General features: G+C 40.3%; 1 protein-coding gene across 1 annotated transcript; it reads right to left on the bottom strand.

Annotated features, from left to right (window-relative positions):
* Positions 1 to 1193: 1193 nt before the first annotated feature.
* Positions 1194 to 21369, bottom strand: LOC139479738 (prolow-density lipoprotein receptor-related protein 1-like). Its single transcript, XM_071262600.1, has 11 exons — positions 21034 to 21369; positions 15835 to 16080; positions 15148 to 15316; positions 12628 to 12752; positions 11850 to 12009; positions 10547 to 10662; positions 7812 to 7952; positions 5434 to 5571; positions 4402 to 4680; positions 3388 to 3435; positions 1194 to 2324 (listed from the first exon to the last, which is right to left on the bottom strand). Exons 1-11 carry the CDS (start codon positions 21095 to 21097, stop codon positions 2275 to 2277), a joined length of 1536 nt encoding a protein of 511 aa, XP_071118701.1. The 5' UTR covers positions 21098 to 21369; the 3' UTR covers positions 1194 to 2274.
* Positions 21370 to 21798: the final 429 nt, after the last annotated feature.

Genomic DNA, 21798 nt, shown 5'->3' with positions numbered 1-21798 from the left:
CGTGTGTCCTTCTGAGTGAGGCATCTGACCGCCAGCAAAAGTATTCAGCGATCTAACCCACTCAGCCACCGAGCCTTCCACAATATGTAAGTCCGACAACAGGTCATCAAGATCACATACTTTCGATATCCCTCTGGTAAGTGCAAAAAGTGGCAAATTTGCGCGGCTCACGTGGCAGAAAGCTATGAATAGTGAATGAAAATTAAAATTGTTCCAGTTTCGGTCAATTAAGACGAATCTTTGTTACATGATCATTAGAACGTCCTTTCTTAGGTCCTATCGTCGAGATGGGGATTTTGTGGTAAACAATTAGAATATTCCCGTGGCCCTAGTTTGGAATGGATGAAAAGCACCTACATGCTGGTCCAAAAGATCCAACTAAATTGGAGTATACTCACTCAGTCGCTAAAGAACGAAAGAAAGAGTGAGTGAGTATGTATGGTTTTACGCTGATTTTAGCAATATTCCAGCAATATCACAGCAGGGGACACCAGAAATGGGCTTCACACATTGTACCCATGTCGGGAATCGAACCCGGGTCTTCGGCGTGACGAGCGAATGCTTTATCCTCTAGGCTACCCGACCGCCCCAAAGAAAGTAAGAAAGAAAGAACGAATAATAGCGATAATCACAAATCCATATGAAGCTTATGAATGCTGAAATTCAACCCATGAACGCAGTTGAATATTGTCAAAAGAGTAATATATTTCTGAAAAAATAAGCAACAACAAACGTACATTATCAAAACATTCTTGAATAAATAAACACAATTAAGGGTCAAACTACGAAGAAACGAGGATCATAATAAAATCAGATAAAAAGTCACATATAAAAATAATTTGAAGGAGATAAAAGCATATCAAACTCTCTGATTATATGGCGTGATGTGATATATACCTACAGCCGTTAGCGACTGGCGATATTGGGAGGGGGTGGGGGGAGTAGGGAGCGAAGATCGGCTGTCGGGGATGGAGGGGGAAAAGCATATGTCCATAAAGAAAAATGTATTTTGAAAAAAATACAATGTTCAGACTCACCCTCCTCCACCCCCACCCACTAGAACATAAAATGGTGGGCCTCCTAGCCGTGTGTACCCTGAACGTTTCAGTTTTGCGAGGCAGTTGTTACACAACCAGGATTGGGTGGTTTGGGCTGTTTGTGTATCGTTGTACACCGAATATGTGGGACACTCACTCGTTTGTCCTGTCAAGACCTGTTTTACAGGCCGCCTTGATAAAACTGGATATTCCTGACTGCGGTGTAAAACAGTAAGCAAACAAACATTACACAGCAAGTCGGAAAATTAACCCTAAAATAAACCCTGAATATCATCTAGATCAAATGACAGTTTTCAGATGCACAAACCAATCAAATATAACCTTCTAACAATTTCATAAACAAATATAAAATAATATCTTCAACGTTTCATAAACGAATATAATACAACTTCTTTACAATTTAATAAACAAAAAAATAATAACATCTTCTTAATTTCATTAACGAATATCATATAACATCTTTACAATTTCATAAACGAAAATATAGTTACATCTTCATAATTTCATCAACGAAAATAATATAACATCTTAACAATTTCATTAACAAATATGAAATAACATCTTGATAATTTCAATACCGAATATATTATAACATCTTGAAAAGTTCATAAACGAATATATATTATCATTTTGATAATTTCAAAATGGCATTGTGAACATTGTGACGTTACTGTATGACGGCATTCTAATGTATACATACAACCTGATGACCAAATATGCGTTACACACATCACAATATGATCATTAAAGCAAGCCAGTGTATTGAGAATTCAAATCCACATGAAAGTACACATCACAATATGATCATTAAAGCAAGCCAGTGTATTGAGAATTCAAATCCACATGAAAGTAATATGCATTTAAAGCCAACGGTCATGCAGAGAAAATACAGTTTCTAGTTAAATCTACCCAAGGTTGTGCAGTCATCTCTCATGGAGGTAAAGCAATGCACTGACTGAGTCGAAGGTAATTTTATCTGCTAATCTGGATTACCACTTCTTTGACATTGTCGTTTCCAACCTTCCTTATCACCTCTAAGGTAACACCATTTTCCAAGAGACTATCTATTCATGAGTTGTTTTCACTGCATATATCACAATTCCCTATTCTGTAAGTTTATAATCAACCATGAAACTAAACCTTATATGCAAGGTGAGTTCTTGAATTCGGTTTGTAAGGAAAAAGAAATATAGTTCTTGTGAAGATATTCAAGGGTTCACATTAACATTTTAAAGATCCTTGAGGCAGCAGCGATGATCAGAACATCTGAAAACAGAGTTAATCGAGAGTCATATCATGTCAACGATCACATTTACACAACTCAAGTTTGAAATATGTTAAAATTACAATGTGTTTGAGAACCACAACACAGCGTGTATTCCCTATCACTTAGTCCCATGGACCCGTGAAGATCCGGGGTAGAATAAGTCTTCAGTAACCCATGCTTTCCGTAAAAGGAGACTATGCTTGTCGTAAGAGGCGACTAACGAGATCAGGTGGTCAGGCTCGCTGATTTGGTTGATGCATGTCATCGCATCACAATTGCGTGGATCGATGCTCATGGTGTCAATCACTGGATTGTCTGGTCAAGACTCGATTATTTACAGACCGCCGTCATATAGCTGCAGTATTGCTGAGTGCGACGTTAAACAAAAAACAAAAAGTATTCCACTTTGGAATTATTCTTTTGTAACCTGTTCCAAAAAGCCAGAATCGTCTCCAGATACATGGATGTCTACTGGATGTCTCCCCCGGCCTTTCCAATGGACGCGGTCATCTCGGTCCCCAAACGGAGGAATTCATAGGGGAACTGGATGTACTGGGTTCGCTTGTTTACATTACACTACCCTCATATTATAAATATTGTTGCTCGAAATATAGATATATTTTTTTTAATCGGCTGTTGTGTTGTACAGACTGTATCGAAGGATCGGTAGAGAAGCGGTCATGCAATATCACTACTGCATTGCAGCCCTAGGTATTATTCGATTAGAGACGAATGGCTTCACCTCTCCATCCCCGTTCGGAACTGCCCACCGGACCACAAAACCAGAACTCCAGAACATCAGAACATTCTGAGCTGACGTTATTGTCACACACGCCAACAGCGGTCAAGTCAGTTCACACATTGGTGTAATCACTGACTCATACGGCTCTGAATGTAAATTGATGATCAGCTCGGGGTTTACCGTAGGGTCGTCGAACACTACATTATTTGCTACGTCGTGGATGTGGATGTAGGTTTATGGGAGGAAGCACCACAGATTGGGGTGACATAACCGGTTGGGGTCAAACTGTCCAATAACATGTTCAAAGGTCCAATACTTACCAACAAACCTCCCCCTGGATTTGGATGCTGAACTGGTTAAATCAACAACTGGAAAATATGAGAAATTGATAATATTATAAATAAAAAAAACAAATTAGATAGGGCCTCTGGTATAAAAAAAATAACGTTAAAACTTTATCTAATGATTTTGAAAAGATATTAAAGGCAAGATGTTTAGCAATGTTAGTTCACGTCCTACACGCCACGTAATTAAATGACAACAACATCTATAAACCACGTTTCACTAAATTAAAACTGTTTGGAATGATTACGAGAGTGGACGTGAATGTTTGTCCCCGATGAGAGTGGGAGGGTGGGGGTGCTGGTGGTGTGAGGGAAGGATCAGAGCCGTCTTCGAAATACCTGCGTGCTGATAGCAAAATACCAGTGACTTTTAAATTGTGCTAGAAACATTTCCGTAAAGCTGCCCGACTGTCTAGTTGAAAACTGTAGTTAATACATTTTTATTTCTATGAATCATTAAATCAGTAAAGACGTTCTTTAATGTCAAAATATGATGCCAGTTGGTTTTCATTTCGTAGTTTATCGGAAATGTTTTGGGTTGGTAAATTATGATGAGGGCTTGCAACATTTTCTGTTAACAAGCCCTCCTGGCCAGTGAACTTTGGCAACTAATTTATACACTGGATAAGAGGATTAGTATACGCCGTGTCACATGTATGTTTGGTCATATAACGCAGGATATGTCGTAGTTATTTGCCATACTTGCGGAATATATAGCTATGGTTCATGTACGAACGTGGGTAATTTCTTAGTGCTAGTTTTAAGATGCTATTACGATGAGGATCGGATAGTCGCAGTGTATGACCTAGCTGTTTGTCTTTGGTCCCGACGACATGAACCTCACCTACTACTAGGCCTGGCCTAGACTCGATCATTTACGTCATATGGCTAGAGGATTGCTGGCCGGGGTGTAAAACAACATTCGCTCACTCGGAACATTAATCCAGACCTTCTATGGAATTTTAAAAAATATGAATAAAAACGACGAACCATTTAAGTCCTGGCAAACGTCCCCCTTCCAGTAGGGTTGACACCCATTTGGACATACTCCAGTGGTAGGGTTACACACGTCTCCATGGCAGTAGCCACACATCCGACTACATCCCTCTCCGTAGTAATCTGCTATGCATCTCTGTTTGCACGTGGCCCCTCTCCACCCGGCACTGCACCCACTCGGACAAGCACCGGTAATAGAGTCACATGTCTGTTCAGACTTACAATGGCCACACGGCACTGAGCAGTTTAATCCATATAGTCCTGGATGGCAATCTAGAACAAACATAGCACGTAGAACACTTTTAGGCAGACTACAAGTCGAGAACAAGATTAATGGATATTTATAAGCTATGGTATGCGCATTTCTAATGCTGCTTTTGCCGATGCACTTTCAATCAGTTAGGGAATAACGATAACTGTGGTGAAACCACTTGACTTAAAAATATGTTCTTGTTTGCTGTGTGTTCTTTTCTTCGCGAACACTCGGTGTCATCAGTGATTTTCAGCGATCTATTCAAATACCTTTCATTGCTATTTCTGCTTTGGCCCAATGGAATCTGTTTCGTTTCGAATGATGTTTCATATAATTTTTATTTTATTTTTTCACTTTTATTTTTTCCAGGATGCCTGGGTTCCTGCAGGTGTTATGGTGAAACGTATTGTCCCTGATTTGCCATGCCCTATAGCTGTGGGTTTCAGATAAGTGATAAACATCTACGACCTGCACTTTGGCTCGCACGTAATGATTTCTATCAGCAACGTTTCACGAGTTGTTGTTTTTCTGTCACTGCTTCATCTATGTGTATATCTATGTGCACGTGGAGAAGCCTTCATCACACTACGCGGATGTGTTTTACTGCGCAGGTTCTAATTCAGTTCATTGAATTTAGAATTCAGTTGATTTGCATAAAAAATGTGTCAAACAAGACATCTGTCATACTATCTGAAATACATGTAACGAGATTTCTCATAAAATGGTCTATCGAGAGAGTTATTAAATATGTGTGTCTTTTAAAGTCCCTCTACCTCTCTGCTGGCACTTGTCTCCCCTCCAGTCGGGTTGGCAGCCGCTTGGACACTTCCCGGTCACGTGATGACACGTAGTCCCTACTTTGCACTTGCCACAGGGGGAACACCTCTTGCCGTATTTTCCAGGTCTGCACTCTGGAGGAACATAATAGATATGTTGATGTATAGAGGACAGACCCTCTGGAGGAACATAATAGACATGTTTGTGTATAGAGGACAGACACTCTGGAGGAACGTAATAGATATGTTGATGTATAGAGGACAGACACTCTGGAGGAACGTAATAGATATGTTGGTGTATAGAGGACAGACCCTCTGGAGGAACATAATAGACATGTTTGTGTATAGAGGACAGACACTCTGGAGGAACATAATAGACATGTTTGTGTATAGAGGACAGACACTCTGGAGGAACATAATAGACATGTTGGTGTATAGAGGACAGACACACTGGAGGAACATAATAGACATGTTTGTGTATAGAGGACAGACACTCTGGAGGAACATAATAGATATGTTGGTGTAAAGAGGACAGACACTCTGGAGGAACATAATAGATATGTTGATGTATAGAGGACAGACACTCTGGAGGAACATAATAGATATGTTGATGTATAGAGGACAGACACTCTGGAGGAACATAATAGACATCTTGGTGTATAGAGGACAGACTCTCTGGAGGAGCATAATAGATATGTTGATGTATAGAGGACAGGCACTCTGGAGGAACATAATAGACGTGTTGATGTATAGAGGACAGGCACTCTGGAGGAACATAATAGATATGTTGGTGTATAGAGGACAGACTCTCTGGAGGAACATAATAGATATGTTGATGTATAGAGGACAGACACTCTGGAGGAACATAATAGACATGTTGATGTATAGAGGACAGGCACTCTGGAGGAACATAATAGACATGTTGGTGTATAGAGGACAGACGCTCAGGAGGAACATAATAGACATGTTGGTGTATAGAGGACAGACTCGCTGGAGGAACATAATAGATATGTTGATGTATAGAGGACAGGCACTCTGGAGGAACATAATAGACATCTTGGTGTATAGAGGACAGACACTCTGGAGGAACATAATAGATATGTTGGTGTATAGAGGACAGACTCTCTGGAGGAACATAATAGACATCTTGGTGTATAGAGGACAGACTCTCTGGAGGAACATAATAGACATCTTGGTGTATAGAGGACAGGCACTCTGGAGGAACATAATAGACATGTTGGTGTATAGAGGACAGACTCTCTGGAGGAACATAATAGATATGTTGATGTATAGAGGACAGGCACTCTGGAGGAACATAATAGACATGTTGGTGTATAGAGGACAGACTCTCTGGAGGAACATAATAGATATGTTGATGTATAGAGGACAGGCACTCTGGAGGAACATAATAGACATGTTGGTGTATAGAGGACAGACTCTCTGGAGGAACATAATAGACATCTTGGTGTATAGAGGACAGACGCTCTGGAGGAACATAATAGACATCTTGGTGTATAGAGGACAGACACTCTGGAGGAACATAATAGACATCTTGGTGTATAGAGGACAGACTCTCTGGAGGAACATAATAGACATCTTGGTGTATAGAGGACAGACTCTCTGGAGGAACATAATAGACATGTTGGTGTATAGAGGACAGGCACTCTGGAGGAACATAATAGACATGTTGGTGTATAGAGGACAGACTCTCTGGAGGAACATAATAGATATGTTGATGTATAGAGGACAGACGCTTTGGAGGAACATAATAGACACGTTGGTGTATAGAGGACAGGCACTCTTGAGGAACATGATACACATGTTGGTGTATAGGGGACAGACCCTACGGAGGAACATAATAGACATGTTGGTGTATAGAGGACAGACACTCTGGAGGAACATAATAGACATGTTGATGTATAGAGGACAGACTCTCTGGAGGAACATAATAGATATGTTGGTGTATAGAGGACATGCACTCTGGAGGAACATAATAGACATCTTGGTGTATAGAGGACAGACTCTCTGGAGGAACATAATAGACATGTTGGTGTATAGAGGACAGACGCTCAGGAGGAACATAATAGACATGTTGGTGTATAGAGGACAGGCACTCTGGAGGAAAATAATTGTCATTTTGAAGCATAGCAAGTAAGACAAAACTCGTTCTTTTGTAGATTTGTTGTCTACAAAAGTGAATTATTTCTCTCTTCCATTATCAATATGTATGTTGTTGTTTTAGTGATTCCGAGTCATTTTGTAAATATATAATCCTCTTCATTAAACAACAACGAAACAACAACTTATCTCGAAACGTATGTCAGACGCATCCCACTTGTCAGATTGGTCCTGTTCCGCTCTGTCAAGGAACTCACCTTCCGTGCAGAAGTTTCCCTCGTACCCTGGTTCACACCCAGCCAAGCAGGACCCCGTGGTCTTCTCACACAGAGACATGCCTCCAGTACATCGGCCACACACACTAGTACACCCAGCGCCGTATCTTCCGTCAGCACACCCTGGTAAGAAAATTAGGTATAAACGAAAATGTGCTAACAAGAAGGAACACTGCCAAAATCAATTTAGCCTTGACAGAATATGTACTATTATGTTAAGGTATATTATCTAAATTCAATTCTATTAGGTAATCCTGAAAGGACGTCAAAAATAAACTTAGAAATTCTTAAATCAGTACAAGACTACATTCAGCTATCCAATAGGTTTTGTGATTTTACATAGCATCTTAAATTTATAATACTATTCCTTGCCGTATATTGCAGTACACTATTACTACTAAAAATGAGACCTGACAGTGCCGACAACGTAATTTCAACGTAGTTTCTATAATAAGAACATGTATACAATTGTATTCCTTGACTGTACTTTTGTTTATATTACATTGTATTCTAATTCTGGAGCGGTATTCAAATAAGTTTTTGCTTGTTTACCAATCCAGTTCACAAGTTGTGAAATAAATATGTTTAAAGCATTTAGCCTTGGAGACTTGGCTTGTTGCGTGTCATTGTACCCCACCACTTTGTTTGTTATTGTCTTCTTGCTGGAATATTGCTGAGTGCGGCGTTGTACAAACAAACAAACATTGTATGCGTGACACAAATACGTATATCTATTATATAGTACAGTGTGAAAGTTTTCCGAACTTATATTGTCATTGCAGTGAACACAACACTTGATATATCACTGCAGTGAACACAACACTTGATATATCACTGCAGTGAACACAACACTTGATATATCACTGCAGTGAACATAACACTTGATATATCATTACAGTGAACACAACACTTGATATATCACTGCAGTGAACACAACACTTGATATATCACTGCAGTGAACACAACACTTGATATATCATTACAGTGAACACAACACTTGATATATCACTGCAGTGAACACAACACTTGATATATCACTGCAGTGAACACAACACTTGATATATCACTGCAGTGAACACAACACTTGATATATCATTGCAGTGAACATAACACTTGATATATCATTGCAGTGAACACAACACTTGATATATCACTGCAGTGAACATAACACTTGATATATCACTGCAGTGAACACAACACTTGATATATCACTGCAGTGAACACAACACTTGATATATCATTACAGTGAACATAACACTTGATATATCACTGCAGTGAACACAACACTTGATATATCACTGCAGTGAACATAACACTTGATATTTCACTGCTGTGAACATAACACTTGATATTTCACTGCTGTGAACATAACACTTTGACGGAACTAGTGTCATACAAGAATGACCTCCCCTCGAATTGTCTCCCCTTTATCGCAAGTGTCCAGCCCGTACACAAACTGTTGACTTCCTTTTAACGTTAATTCCACATTGACAAGGCAAAACAATGACAGGTGGTCATTCATGGAGTTAATATCGCCTCACGCCGTTTGTTATTCTCTCGAAAATGTTTCGTTATAAACTGTAAATTTCTCATTTAACTCGTCAATCGATACTGTTCGTTTTGCAAAGCGCCATCTCCAGCGAAGGAGATATTTTAACGAGTGGCAACACATGAAATTTCCTCTATTTATACAAATTGGTCTTTGTGCAATCGATTGGCGAAATACGTTGAACATATATGTGGTGAGTACGCGCATGCAACTTCAAGAGTCGATTAATCAGTAGTTTGTAGCGTACATTTTGATTATTGATGGGTGAAATTGGTCTTTGTGCAATCGTTTGGCGAAATACGTTGAACATATATGTGGTGAGTACGCGCATGCAACTTCAAGAGTCGATTAATCAGTAGTTTGTAGCGTACATTTTGACTATTGATGGGTGAAATTGGTCTTTGTGCAATCGATTAGCGAATACTACCCCCACCCCCCATCCCCAGTGGAATAAGTAGAGCACTTTCGTAAAAGCAATAGACAGTGTTTTCCTAAAAATAACATACAGTATATATGTTTACTCTGTTGACTGGCTTTAAGGCAGTCCAAAGGCAATAAAATACTTGAACCAACAACAGTTCACTGATTGGTATGCGGAGAAGGTGTCAACAAGCGTGACACAAGTGGGAAGAACTCTTCACCCCAGCAGTGATAACTCACCGGATGCCCATTGTGTAATTCCTATTCTTTGAATGACATTGTAAAATACTTGTTACAACTGCTGCTCAATAAACCGTGTTTGTGTTATTATTCAAGTTGGTATTTCCGCTATCCGAAGTGTGCAGTGAGGACGTCTTATTGTTGGAGACATAAATGCGAAATTAATCAATGCAAACAAAGTCCACTCGCATTTTTCGCATTTAATTCACGTCCGAGTTAATTTCAAGATTTACAGTAACTCGAACATGTGCATACGCATACTGATGCACATGTGCTGGTACATGTAATTCTCGCATGCAGGAGTTGCTAATGTGCACCGCTGAGAGTGACAATTACAATGATTCATTTGTGTGCTTCTGCTTGAATTCGTAACGTGATCTTTTGTTGAACTATTTAGCTGTATAAGTGGGGCACGTCTATTGAATAATTTATGTATTAACAATACATTTTATATTTTGCTTTAGTGTGACATTTAACCTGAATGCATGGGGTCTTGAAAACATGTTACCTGTTTCTTCTGAATTTGGAGAAAAGACGTGGATTCCGGTCAGGGTTTTGAAATACCTTGAAGAAAGGATTCCCATGTGCGTAAAGTTGAGCGTTTCAGGGATCACTCGAATGCCCCTGTAACATACAGTAAGGACTGATTTGAATAACCATTGTTAAAGGTTCTTGACTGCTGAAAGACGTCCGTTCTTGTTTACCTTGAGTGATTGGAGAATGTCATAATGTGTAATAATTTCTCGTACAAGCACATATGAAGAGTAACACGTTAAAGAAGGAAAACAAGGTCAATATTGATCTACGTAAGATACAGTCGATTTAATAGTAACATGGCAAACTTTGCCCATAAGATATCCCGACTTTCACTGTGAAAAATAATAATGATTAATTCTAGGCCGTAACAAAAACACATTGATTATGAAACCTGTATGTTCTGTCAATAAAACAGACGACAATACCATAAATTATGTATATTTTACAAAATGGTCAATGGGCTAACTCCTAAATATCTATCTTTGTGGGTCCCACCTAATATATCCAGCATAACTGGATATAACCTTCGTACTTCTAATGACTTCTAGACCAGTGCAGGACGCTTATCCCAGTATAATCGATCTTTTTTGCCATCTGTTATACAAGCTTGGAATGCACTTGATATAAATATTAGAAATGTAGATTCCTTATCTCGGTTTAAGCAATTAATTTATGGAGAAACTAAGCTTACTGCAAATTTTACATTTTTGCTAGTTATGGCCAGCGGCAATGTCAGGTGATTTTATCTAGACTTAGGCTAGGCTGTAGTGATTTAAAATCACATTTATTTGACAGATTTCTGATTGATAATCCCATCTGTCCATGTGGCCTTAATAGAGAAGATGCTTTCCACTTTTTTCTATCTTGTCCACGCTATGCCAAGTTTAGAATTGATAAATACTTTTTTTGTTTACCAGCTCAGCATACATACTATACTCCACGGCAATGAAGATTCATCTTCCTCAGACAATGAATACATTAAAAAATCAGTTCACAATTACATCATTGAAAAAAACCGCTTTACGTAAGTTTTGTGTCAACTTAAGAATATAAAATGCATTTGGTATCTTGCTTTCCATTTTATTTCATGCTGTGTTACTCATTAATGTCTGCTCTATAGACTTCATTACAATCTACATGTACGATGTACAATATGAGGAGAAGCATTAATAAAGACCTTTTTTGCCTGTTTGCTAATCCTTTTTTCCATTTTTTAATGCTATTTAATGTAAAATCTGAACATTAATGGAAATAAAATACTGTTTAAATCAAACCTGTATGTTCTGTCAATAATGTAGAGAAAACCATTGAAGACAGCGATGTCCATCAATCGAGGTTTGGTCAAGGTGTTCCTGTAATGTGTTCTTCTGTCTGTACCATCCTTTAAGATGGAGTACACATTCCCATTGTATTCGCACCAGTAGAGACGTCCGGCTGAGAAAGAAACGCAGACATGATTTACTACTACAGTGGAACCCCGTTCTCAGTGTAATAGAAAGGGGGGGGGGGGGGGGGATCTGGGTTGGGTATGAGTGGAGCTGCTATCTCTCTCTCTCTCTCTCTCTCTCTCTCTCCTCTCTCTCTCTCTCTCTCTCTCTATGTGTTTTTGTGTGTTGGGTTGGGTATGAGTGGTGTTGCTCTGTGTGTGTGTGTTGGAGGGGGGGGGGGGGGGGGGGGGGGTGCGTACAGGCCGAGTGGTGTTGTTTGAGATTTAGCGAAAGAGGTGGGTTGGGCAGATTTTATACAAATGTAGGACGAGGGCATGAAAAATTGATAGAGTTCTATAATTTTAATAAATGAAATACTGATTTGAACATTATTGAGGGACTGGTTCTATGTTATGATGGGAGGGTGACATGAGAAAAACATGTTAAATAAAATGGGATGAGGTCGGCACAGTATGAAACGGTTCTAAGACAAATCTGTTTAATCAGAGATGATTCATGAAAGTTAAATTTTATTTCACTATTGGGAACTAGGTTCGTGCGAATGCGTGAATCCCTGCATGGGTTTTTGATTTGGATTAACGATATAATCAGCAGATATGTTTACTTCTTTCGTTGAAAGTGGCTCCCGTCGGTGCATAGACTCCCGTTGATACCAGAGTCGTCCTTCCACTCCCATCATAGTTGCATGATTCAATGATGTCAGTGTCGTGATCAAGCCAGTATAACTTTCTGAAGGTCAAACAGTTTACATTAAGCACATCGAACATTATCTTTGGCTGTTAATTGTTTAAAGCCGCACCTAACGTTACTCCAGCTACATGACTGTGGTTTGTAAATAATCGAATCTATACCAAACACACCAGTAACTAATAGAATGAGCAAGGCCCTACGGGGTACGACAGGCAAACCAGTGATTTATAGTATGAGCAAAGCCCCACGGGGTACGACACGCAAACCAGTGATCAATAGCATGGGCAACGTTCCATAGGTACGCATCTTCCCGAAGCAAGGGAGTTAACTGACCATAAAAGTCCAGTTACAACCCTTGCGGAATTAGGCTGGAATTTCTGAGCTCGATCGTAACACCATCAGTGGCTATTTCGAGTTATGCCCCTTCTCTGTCCCTCCTATTGACCAATCAGATGGAACCTCTGATATCACTTGCATTTGTTTCAAACAAATGGCGGCGCCCAGTGAAGACGATCTGATCGATAGTCAAGCTATGTATTGATATAAAACGGGCCTTACTTCGCGAAATGCATCAGATCACGTGAGCCCCTTTACTAAAATCATAAAACAGATTTGGAAAATATCTTTTGACGCTGAGTTGACATTGAACCTGATGTTGATTTCGTTACGCGATTTACGCGACTATACATAGACTTGTTAGTCCAGCCTAAATATAACAGTTACTCCATTTTCCATCCTAGTTCGGCAAAGGTGGAACCATGACGTTTATAATCAGTTAACTCCCCTGTCTAGGTAACATACAGGGTACGGCACGCAAACCAGTGAATAATAATATGAGCAAAGTGGTACGGCACGAACACAAGCGATTGATAGTATGAACAACGCGCGAAGGGGTACGTCAAGGACACCAGTGATCAATAGTATGAGCAGAGCCCCATAGGGTACGACAAGCAAACCAAGTTACCGAGCCTGTCCCCCCGATCCATTTCGTCGCCTCTTTAGACAAGCAGAGGTTATTGTGGGCCTATTTTAACAAGGAATTCCTACGAGGTTTATACACCTTGAGTGAATGCAACAACATATTATATACATAGTACATGCCATGATATTAAGAAACTAACATACTGTCACTAAAATGAAGTTATGTATAAGATATAATTAAACTAATTGTATAAGGAACCGTCAATCCACAGAGTTGAACAAAATTGATGAGTGGAAAAAGGTGCTAGAGCTGCGAATGAGGCGGACATGGACGCGGGATAGTATTAATAATTACGACGTTCCTTTCAATGGGCATGTACGATAGAACCAACATAGAGCCAGTCATGTCACACGGGGCGTAATACCCAGACCCGTATTACACCCACTGGCGGGCTGACGTGGCTTGTCAATACATTATGAAAGGGCGCTAGATATCAGCCCAGGTGGTAAGAGTTAGGTCCCTTGGTGTGTCGTCTGCTCGGCGAGCATTCCTGTGACAATGCCTTCCAAACAATGTGAAAATGTTTTGCATTCACTTGCAAAGAGGATTATGGAGCTAGACGCAGTCTTTGACAATACCGAGGACACATTTAGAAGCGAAATTGACACGAAAGGTCTTGTGAAGAAAGTGAAAAACAAGAACACGGTATGTGAAGATATGCGACGTGAAGATATTCATTATATAACTTGATGTTATAGTATTGTGAAAACTGCCGTGATGTTATAGTATTATGAAAACTGCCGTGAAGTAACCTCTCAACACATGATCTGGTCTGTGTAAGATGCAAAAACGTATAAAGGTACATAGTTAAACGAAGAAAGTCATTATATTATGCCTCAGCTAGTACCGGTAATATGGTAGATGAGGTGAGGTGAGATGGGGTTTAAGGTTCTTGCACCTACATAACGACGTGCATGGTGTATGTGTGCGTGCGTGCGTGCGTGCGTGCGCGCGCGCTTGTACTAGTCCGGACTTATGCCGATTTGATAGTGCTAGCCCACTGAGATACCATGCCGCAGAAAAACATGAATACCCCACTCAGACACAGTATACTGACTCCGGGCCGACCAGTCCTTGTATTGCCCCTTAATGCAGAGTGGCAGGTTAATAACAAGTACCTTCTTTTGGTATGAAGCGGCCCGGGCATCTAACCCCGACCTTCCGCTCCCCGGGCAGACGTTCTGCCACTAGACCATGGAGGCGGTCGGTAACATAGTAGTACATACAGATAAATGATATGCCCTGATATAAAGACCGAGTGACGCTGTAAGACTTCTTACAGACATATCACATGATCTCGGCTGGGGACACCCCGGAAGGTCACCTCACCGCCCTTAGTCGAAATTATAACTGAATAAAGGGTGACATGGTGACATGGCGTGAATACGATTACATGTACTTGAATATATAGATAAAATATATGTTTCGTACAAATACAGAATTGTTAATTACCTGTCGGTTTTGTCTGCAATGATGCCGATTGGAAGGCTTACATTTGCACTCACAATGATTGTACTATTAGCCCCACTAATGTCGATTCTCACAATGACTTTATTTCCCAAGTCGGTGTAGAAGATCTTGCCGGCACTACCATCAACAGTCATGCCATGCGGGTTGGAAACTGGAACATGTATTTTCCAATAAATGTCACTTGTTGAAAAAGGCAAATCAAGGATCGTTAAGAGGGCACATCTTGGACTCGAACCACATGTTTTTACAGAGCCAACTGAGTGAGTGAGTGAGTGAGTGAGTGAGTGAGTATGGTTTTACGCCGCTTTTAGCAATATTCCAGTCTGTAAGTAATCGAGTCTGGTGAAGACAATCCAGTGATTGGCGGCATGAACATCGTTCCACCCAACAGGGATACGATGACATGCATCAACCAAGTCATCGAGCCTGACCACCCAATCCCGTTAGTCGCCTCTTACGACAAGCATAGTCGCCTCTGACGACAAGCAATTCTAACCGGATCTCTCTGAGTACTGGGCCACCAGTGTCCACGGAATAGTGAACTGGTTTAAGGAAAATGAAATAGATTTTAATTTTGATGAAGTCTCTATCCGAACTGTAATATCAAACTTGCAAGTTATGGCGTAACCTTATAACTGACTTATATAACTGGACGGAAGGGTCACTTACCATTGTTTAGTTTTCGAACCAGAGTATTATTTCCACCATCAAGCTCGGAACTCCTGATTTCCTCTCGGCTTATATCCGTCCAGTAAATTCGCCTGGTGACATTGTCATAGTCAATGGCTGTGGGTGTGATGACAGATGTGATATTGTGCCGAGTGATCGTGTCCTTGAACAGATCCCACCTGTACACCGATCCCAAAGTGAACAGTGTGTGCCTCTCAGTCAATAGTATCGTAACTTCAGGGTGAGCTATAATAAAAACCGTATTTGTAGGTTTTAAACTGTCCCCTAAACGTAAGGGCTAAAAGCCAATCATGTGTGATGTTGCCCAACATTCGCTATCCTAATATTCTCCATTACTGATTACAATTATACAATATTATAATGAGGAAAGTGAAATGAAATTACTATCAAACTCTGGCTTCCACATGATAAACTACAGTAAACTACGGTTATAACGAACTCGAGGGGACCACTATTTTTTGTTCGTAATAACCGTAGTTCGTTATAAACATACATACAACTTATATACAACATATGGTCGGGACTAAAAACAAAGTTCGTTATATAGGTCACTTCGTTATAAGCGTGTTCGTTATAAACGTAGTTTACTGTACTGTCCTCTGAGTTCAAGTTAAATTAGATTTATATTTTTGGTCAGTTGGCATAGGTGTTGGCTTAAGGTTAAAGTATTCAAGTCTGTTACAAGGGATTCTGTGTTACCTTACTTTTTACACGTTTCAAATCCTCTGATTCCAACAATGCAACGAAAAACAGAACTCTTTGGTATGTGAGGATGCCATTGAGCTTTAGTGACAAAATGCACTGTGAACATGTAATGTCATAGCACCTTGTGATGTCCCCTTGTAACCGTGGCGTCATATGGTTACGCCATCACATCTACAGGTTTGTGGTATTTTTCCACAATTACATCCCTGATAATAGTTTTGCACAAACTACACTATCTAAGTAGTGATTTCACAAAGATGTCGTAGTGTTATATAAAAACGTCAGCCCGCAAAACGTTTTCCTCGTTTGGAACTAAGCTGTACATTTTGATATTTCTTGTTAGGTGATGCGCCGTTATAAATTCAAGATGATCGAAAAATCAACGTGGTCATCAAATGAACACACTGTACAATAAAATATTTGAAATAATATGCAATAATAAATAAAATCTCACCCTCATATGTTTTGACATGTAAAATATTAACTCTCGTCGATAAAAGTAGTTTATTTCTTCATCTTTGCTCATGTTGTCAATATAGCTGGAATATTGCTGAATGCGGCGTTAAACAACAAACAAAGCAAAAAAACTTCTTAATTTTAAACGACGGAAACCTCTGCGGTCTAACTTTTTTTTATGTAACGGTACACTATCATTGTGAGATCACCACCTAAACATTATATGTATGTGTGTTCGTAAACCTCGGTTAATATTCTCTATTTATCAGGATATACTCGATCTAAAACGTTTTTCATGGACCGAAGAATGTATCTATAAGTACGAGGCACAAAAGGAAACTGTGCAGGTCAAATATGTGATATGTTCAAATTCGATCTGTTTTGGCAACAGGGATTTTAAGATACGTTAAGGCCGAAACGGGCAAACATCTACGGATCACCGAATGTCATCAAGCAGAAGTGTTGCACGTGACCGACAAAACCATTTCTGCACGTGCATGTTCCCCTGGGTCATGAAAAACATGCAGTCCTTGTTCTAGCCCCTTAACGTCGAGCGCCAGACAGGGTAAAAACAAGTACCATCTTTTAACGTCATTTGGTATGACGCGGCTGTGGATCGAACCCCGGACCTTCCGCAATCCGGGCGGACGCTCTACCACTAGACCACGGAGGCGGTCCGACAGAACAAGAAACAACTGTTACAAACACCATATACAGCTGCACTCATACGGCGACATGAATAACAAAATGACGTCACAGATCGACTTCGTTTTCAGCGACCTAGAGTTACGGTTTCTGCTCATGATGAAGATGCAAACGGCATTGACGATAGCTCAGACTATTGCTAATCACAGACATTACTGTTCTGTCTATGGTAGGGTATTGTCAGAAATGATAACATCGTGTAAATATACGATCATGATCCTCTCACTTCTGCATTGTTTCACTTTGAAGGTAGTAAATTCTTGTTATCAATCTTAAACCTTGAAATAAACCATGGCACGTCTCTAATAGTCTCTAACACTGCATCAAATCTTAAACCGTGAAATAAACTACGGCAGTCTGTAATAGTCTCTAAAACTGCATCAAATCTTAAACCTTGAAATAAACCACGACACGTCTGTAATAGTCTGTAAAAGTGAATCAAATCTTAAACCTTGAAATACAGCACGACACGTCTGTAATACTCTCTCAGACTGCATCAATTCTTAAACCTTGTATAAACCACGACTAGTCTGTAATAGTCTCTAAGACTGCATCAAATCTTAAACCTTGAGATAAACCACGTCACGTCTGTAATAGTCTTTAAGACTGCATCAAATCTTAAACCTTGAAATAAACCACGACACGTCTGTAATAGTCTCTAAAACTGAATCAAATCTTAAACCTTGAAATAAACCACGACACGTCTATAATAGTTTCTAAAACTGGATCAAATCTTAAAACCTTGAAATAAACCACGACACGTCTATAATAGTCTCTAAAACTGGATCAAATCTTAAAACCTTGAAATACACCACGATACGTCCCCAATAGTCTCTAAAACTGGATCAAATCTTAAAACCTTGAAATAAACCACGACACGTCTATAATAGTCTCTAAAACTGGATCAAATCTTAAAACCTTGAAATACACCACGATACGTCCCCAATAGTCTCTAAGACTGCATCAAATCTTAAACCTTGAAATAAACCCCGTCACGTCTGTAATAGTCTCTAAAACTGAATCAAATCTTAAACCTTGAAATAAACCACGACACATCTATAATAGTCTCTAAAACTGGATCAAATCTTAAAACCTTGAAATAAACCACGACACGTCTATAATAGTCTCTAAAACTGGATCAAATCTTAAAACCTTGAAATACACCACGATACGTCCCCAATAGTCTCTAAGACTGCATCAAATCTTAAACCTTGAATAAACCCCGACACGTCTGCAATAGTCTCTAAAATAGTGTTTCCGCGGGGCAAGGGGCAAGTGGATATAGCATTTGAATGTCTACTGTGTGGATAGCGTCCTCTACATCATAAATAATACGTGCAACATAGAAAACATCACCGACGATTGTTGACATTCACTTTGCATTTGAATCAACGCTCTTATCGTCAACCGGACTGGTACGCACGTAATCAAACACGTGATGTTGTTACGACATAAAGCATGACCTAAATCTTTGGATTTCGCAATCCAAAACAATCAACCAACAGCTGTAAGCGTTGGGTACTCAACATAATCTCACTCCCCACTTACTGCTTGTGTGTGTTGTGTGTGTGTGTGTGTGTGTGTGTGTGTGTGTGTGTGTGTGTGTGTGTGTGTGTGTGTGTGTGTGTGTGTGTGTGTGTGTGTGTGTGTGCTACAACTACTTCCAGTGTAAATAGAGGTGTCTTACCCCTGGTCTGTGTCCTGCTGCAACTACTTTCCAGTGTAAATAGAGGTGTCTTACCCAGGGTCTGGGTCCGGCTACAACTACTTTCCAGTGTAAATAGAGGTGTTTTACCCAGTTTCTGGGTCCTGCACCAACTACTTTCCAGTGTAAATAGAGGTGTCTCACCCAGGGCCTTAGTCCTGCTACAACTACTTTCCAGTGTAAATAGAGGTGTCTTACCCCTGGTCTGTGTCCTGCTGCAACTACTTTCCAGTGTAAATAGAGGTGTCTTACCCCTGGTCTGTGTCCTGCTGCAACTACTTTCCAGTGTAAATAGAGGTGTCTTACCCAGGGTCTGGGTCCTGCTACAACTACTTTCCAGTGTAAATAGAGGTGTTTTACCCAGTTTCTGGGTCCTGCTCCAACTACTTCCCAGTGTAAATAGAGGTGTCTTACCCAGTTTCTGGGTCCTGCACCAACTACTTTCCAGTGTAAATAGAGGTGTCTCACCCAGGGCCTTAGTCCTGCTACAACTACTTTCCAGTGTAAATAGAGGTGTTTTACCCAGTTTCTGTGTCCTGCTACAACTACTTCCCAGTGTAAATAGAGGTGTTTTACCCAGTTTCTGGGTCCTGCTACAACTACTTCCCAGTGTAAATAGAGGCGTCTTACCCAGGGTCTGGGTCCTGCTACAACTACTTTCCAGTGTAAATAGAGGTGTCTTACCCCTGGCATGTGTCCTGCTACAACTAATTTCCAGTGTAAATAGAGGTGTCTTACCCAGGGTCTGGGTCCTGCTTCAACTACTTTCCAGTGTAAATAGAGGTGTCTTACCCAGGGTCTGGGTCCTGCTACAACTATTTTCCAGTGTAAATAAAGGTGTCTTACCCCTGGCATGTGTCCTGCTACAACTATTTTCCAGTGTAAATAGAGGTGTCTTACCCAGGGTCTGGGTCCTGCTACAACTACTTCCCAGTGTAAATAGAGGTGTTTTACCCAGTTTCTGGGTCCTGCTACGACTACCTCCCAGTGTAAATAGAGGGGTCTTACCTAGGGCCTTGGTCCTGCACCAACTACTTTCCAGTGTAAATAGAGGTGTCTCACCCAGGGCCTTGGTCCTGCTACAACTACTTTCCAATGTAAATAGAGGTGTCTCACCCAGGGTCTGTGTCCTGCTCCAACTACTTTCCAGTGTAAATAGAGATGTCTTACCTCTGATCTGTGTCCTGCTACAACTACTTTCCAGTGCAAATAGAGGTGTCTTACCCCTGACCTGTGTCCTCCTACAACTACTTTCCATTGTAAATTAATACAAATGTCTCACCCCTTGTCTGTGTCCTGTGCTACAAACTACTTCCAGTGTAAATAGGGGTGTCTTATCCGTGGTATGTGTCCTGCTACAACTACTTTCCAGTGTAAATAGAGATGTCTTATCCGTGGTATGTGTCCTGCTACAACTACTTTCCAGTGTAAATAGAGGTGTCTTACCCCTGGTCTGTGTCCTGCTTCAACTTCTTCCAATGTAAATAGAGGTGTCTTACCTCTGGTCTGTGTCCTGCTTCAACTTCTTCCAATGCAAATAAAGGTGACTTACCCCGGGCCTGTGTCCTGCTACACACTACTCTAAGATGTAAATAGAAGTGTCTTACCCTGGGTTTTTGTCCTCGCAACGAAGCCTGTGAAGACAAGCAGACATATTGTCGATACCCTCATGTTGCCACCACCAGTGAATCGTGACAGTTGCACGTGATCCAGATGTAGTATTCAATGTTTACTCCGCTGACGGATAATGTGTCACATAGTAACAGGAGCTTCAGTCATGCATGTTTCTTGTATATCTACTTTGGTTTTCTCCACAGTGATAATGGTGTAATTATGCTTAAAACAGCGTCACACCCAACTCAATCATTTGCATGTGTATCCATGCATACACTGAATACGGGTTTGTAGGTTTGATCTTACTGCGTTGTGACAAAACACACCTCACCGGAACTGGCATAGTTCAAACATTAAGGCATTCTATATAATAGTTCGTCATTACAGGAAAAGGAAACTTTGTATCTGATATTCTAAAAGGACAACATGCTTCATATTTCTATGGCTTTGTTATCTATTATTTGTTGGCGGGGTGATTATATCTTGTATAATTACTATCCTCGTTCCGGGCGTCTATTTTGACTGATACGCACAGCTGGCTCTGTGTGTCGCCCAGTACTTTGTCGTGTGTAAGTCTGAATAGACGGTCCGTTTGGCCTCAACAAGAAAAACAAATATAATGTAAAGCCAGCTCTCTTCGACATCACGGCGGGACACACAAAGGTATGACACGCACTGGCTATATTGTCCCCCTGCACATTAGTTTACATATATGGATGTATATAAAGTTTTATTTTTGATGTCAAACTGAATTTATA

This window comes from Haliotis cracherodii, unplaced genomic scaffold (genome assembly GCF_022045235.1).
Source record: "Haliotis cracherodii isolate W230 unplaced genomic scaffold, xgHalCrac1.p SCAF_1, whole genome shotgun sequence".
NCBI lineage: Eukaryota > Metazoa > Mollusca > Gastropoda > Lepetellida > Haliotidae > Haliotis > Haliotis cracherodii.
This window is presented reverse-complemented; position numbering and strand designations above follow the sequence as displayed.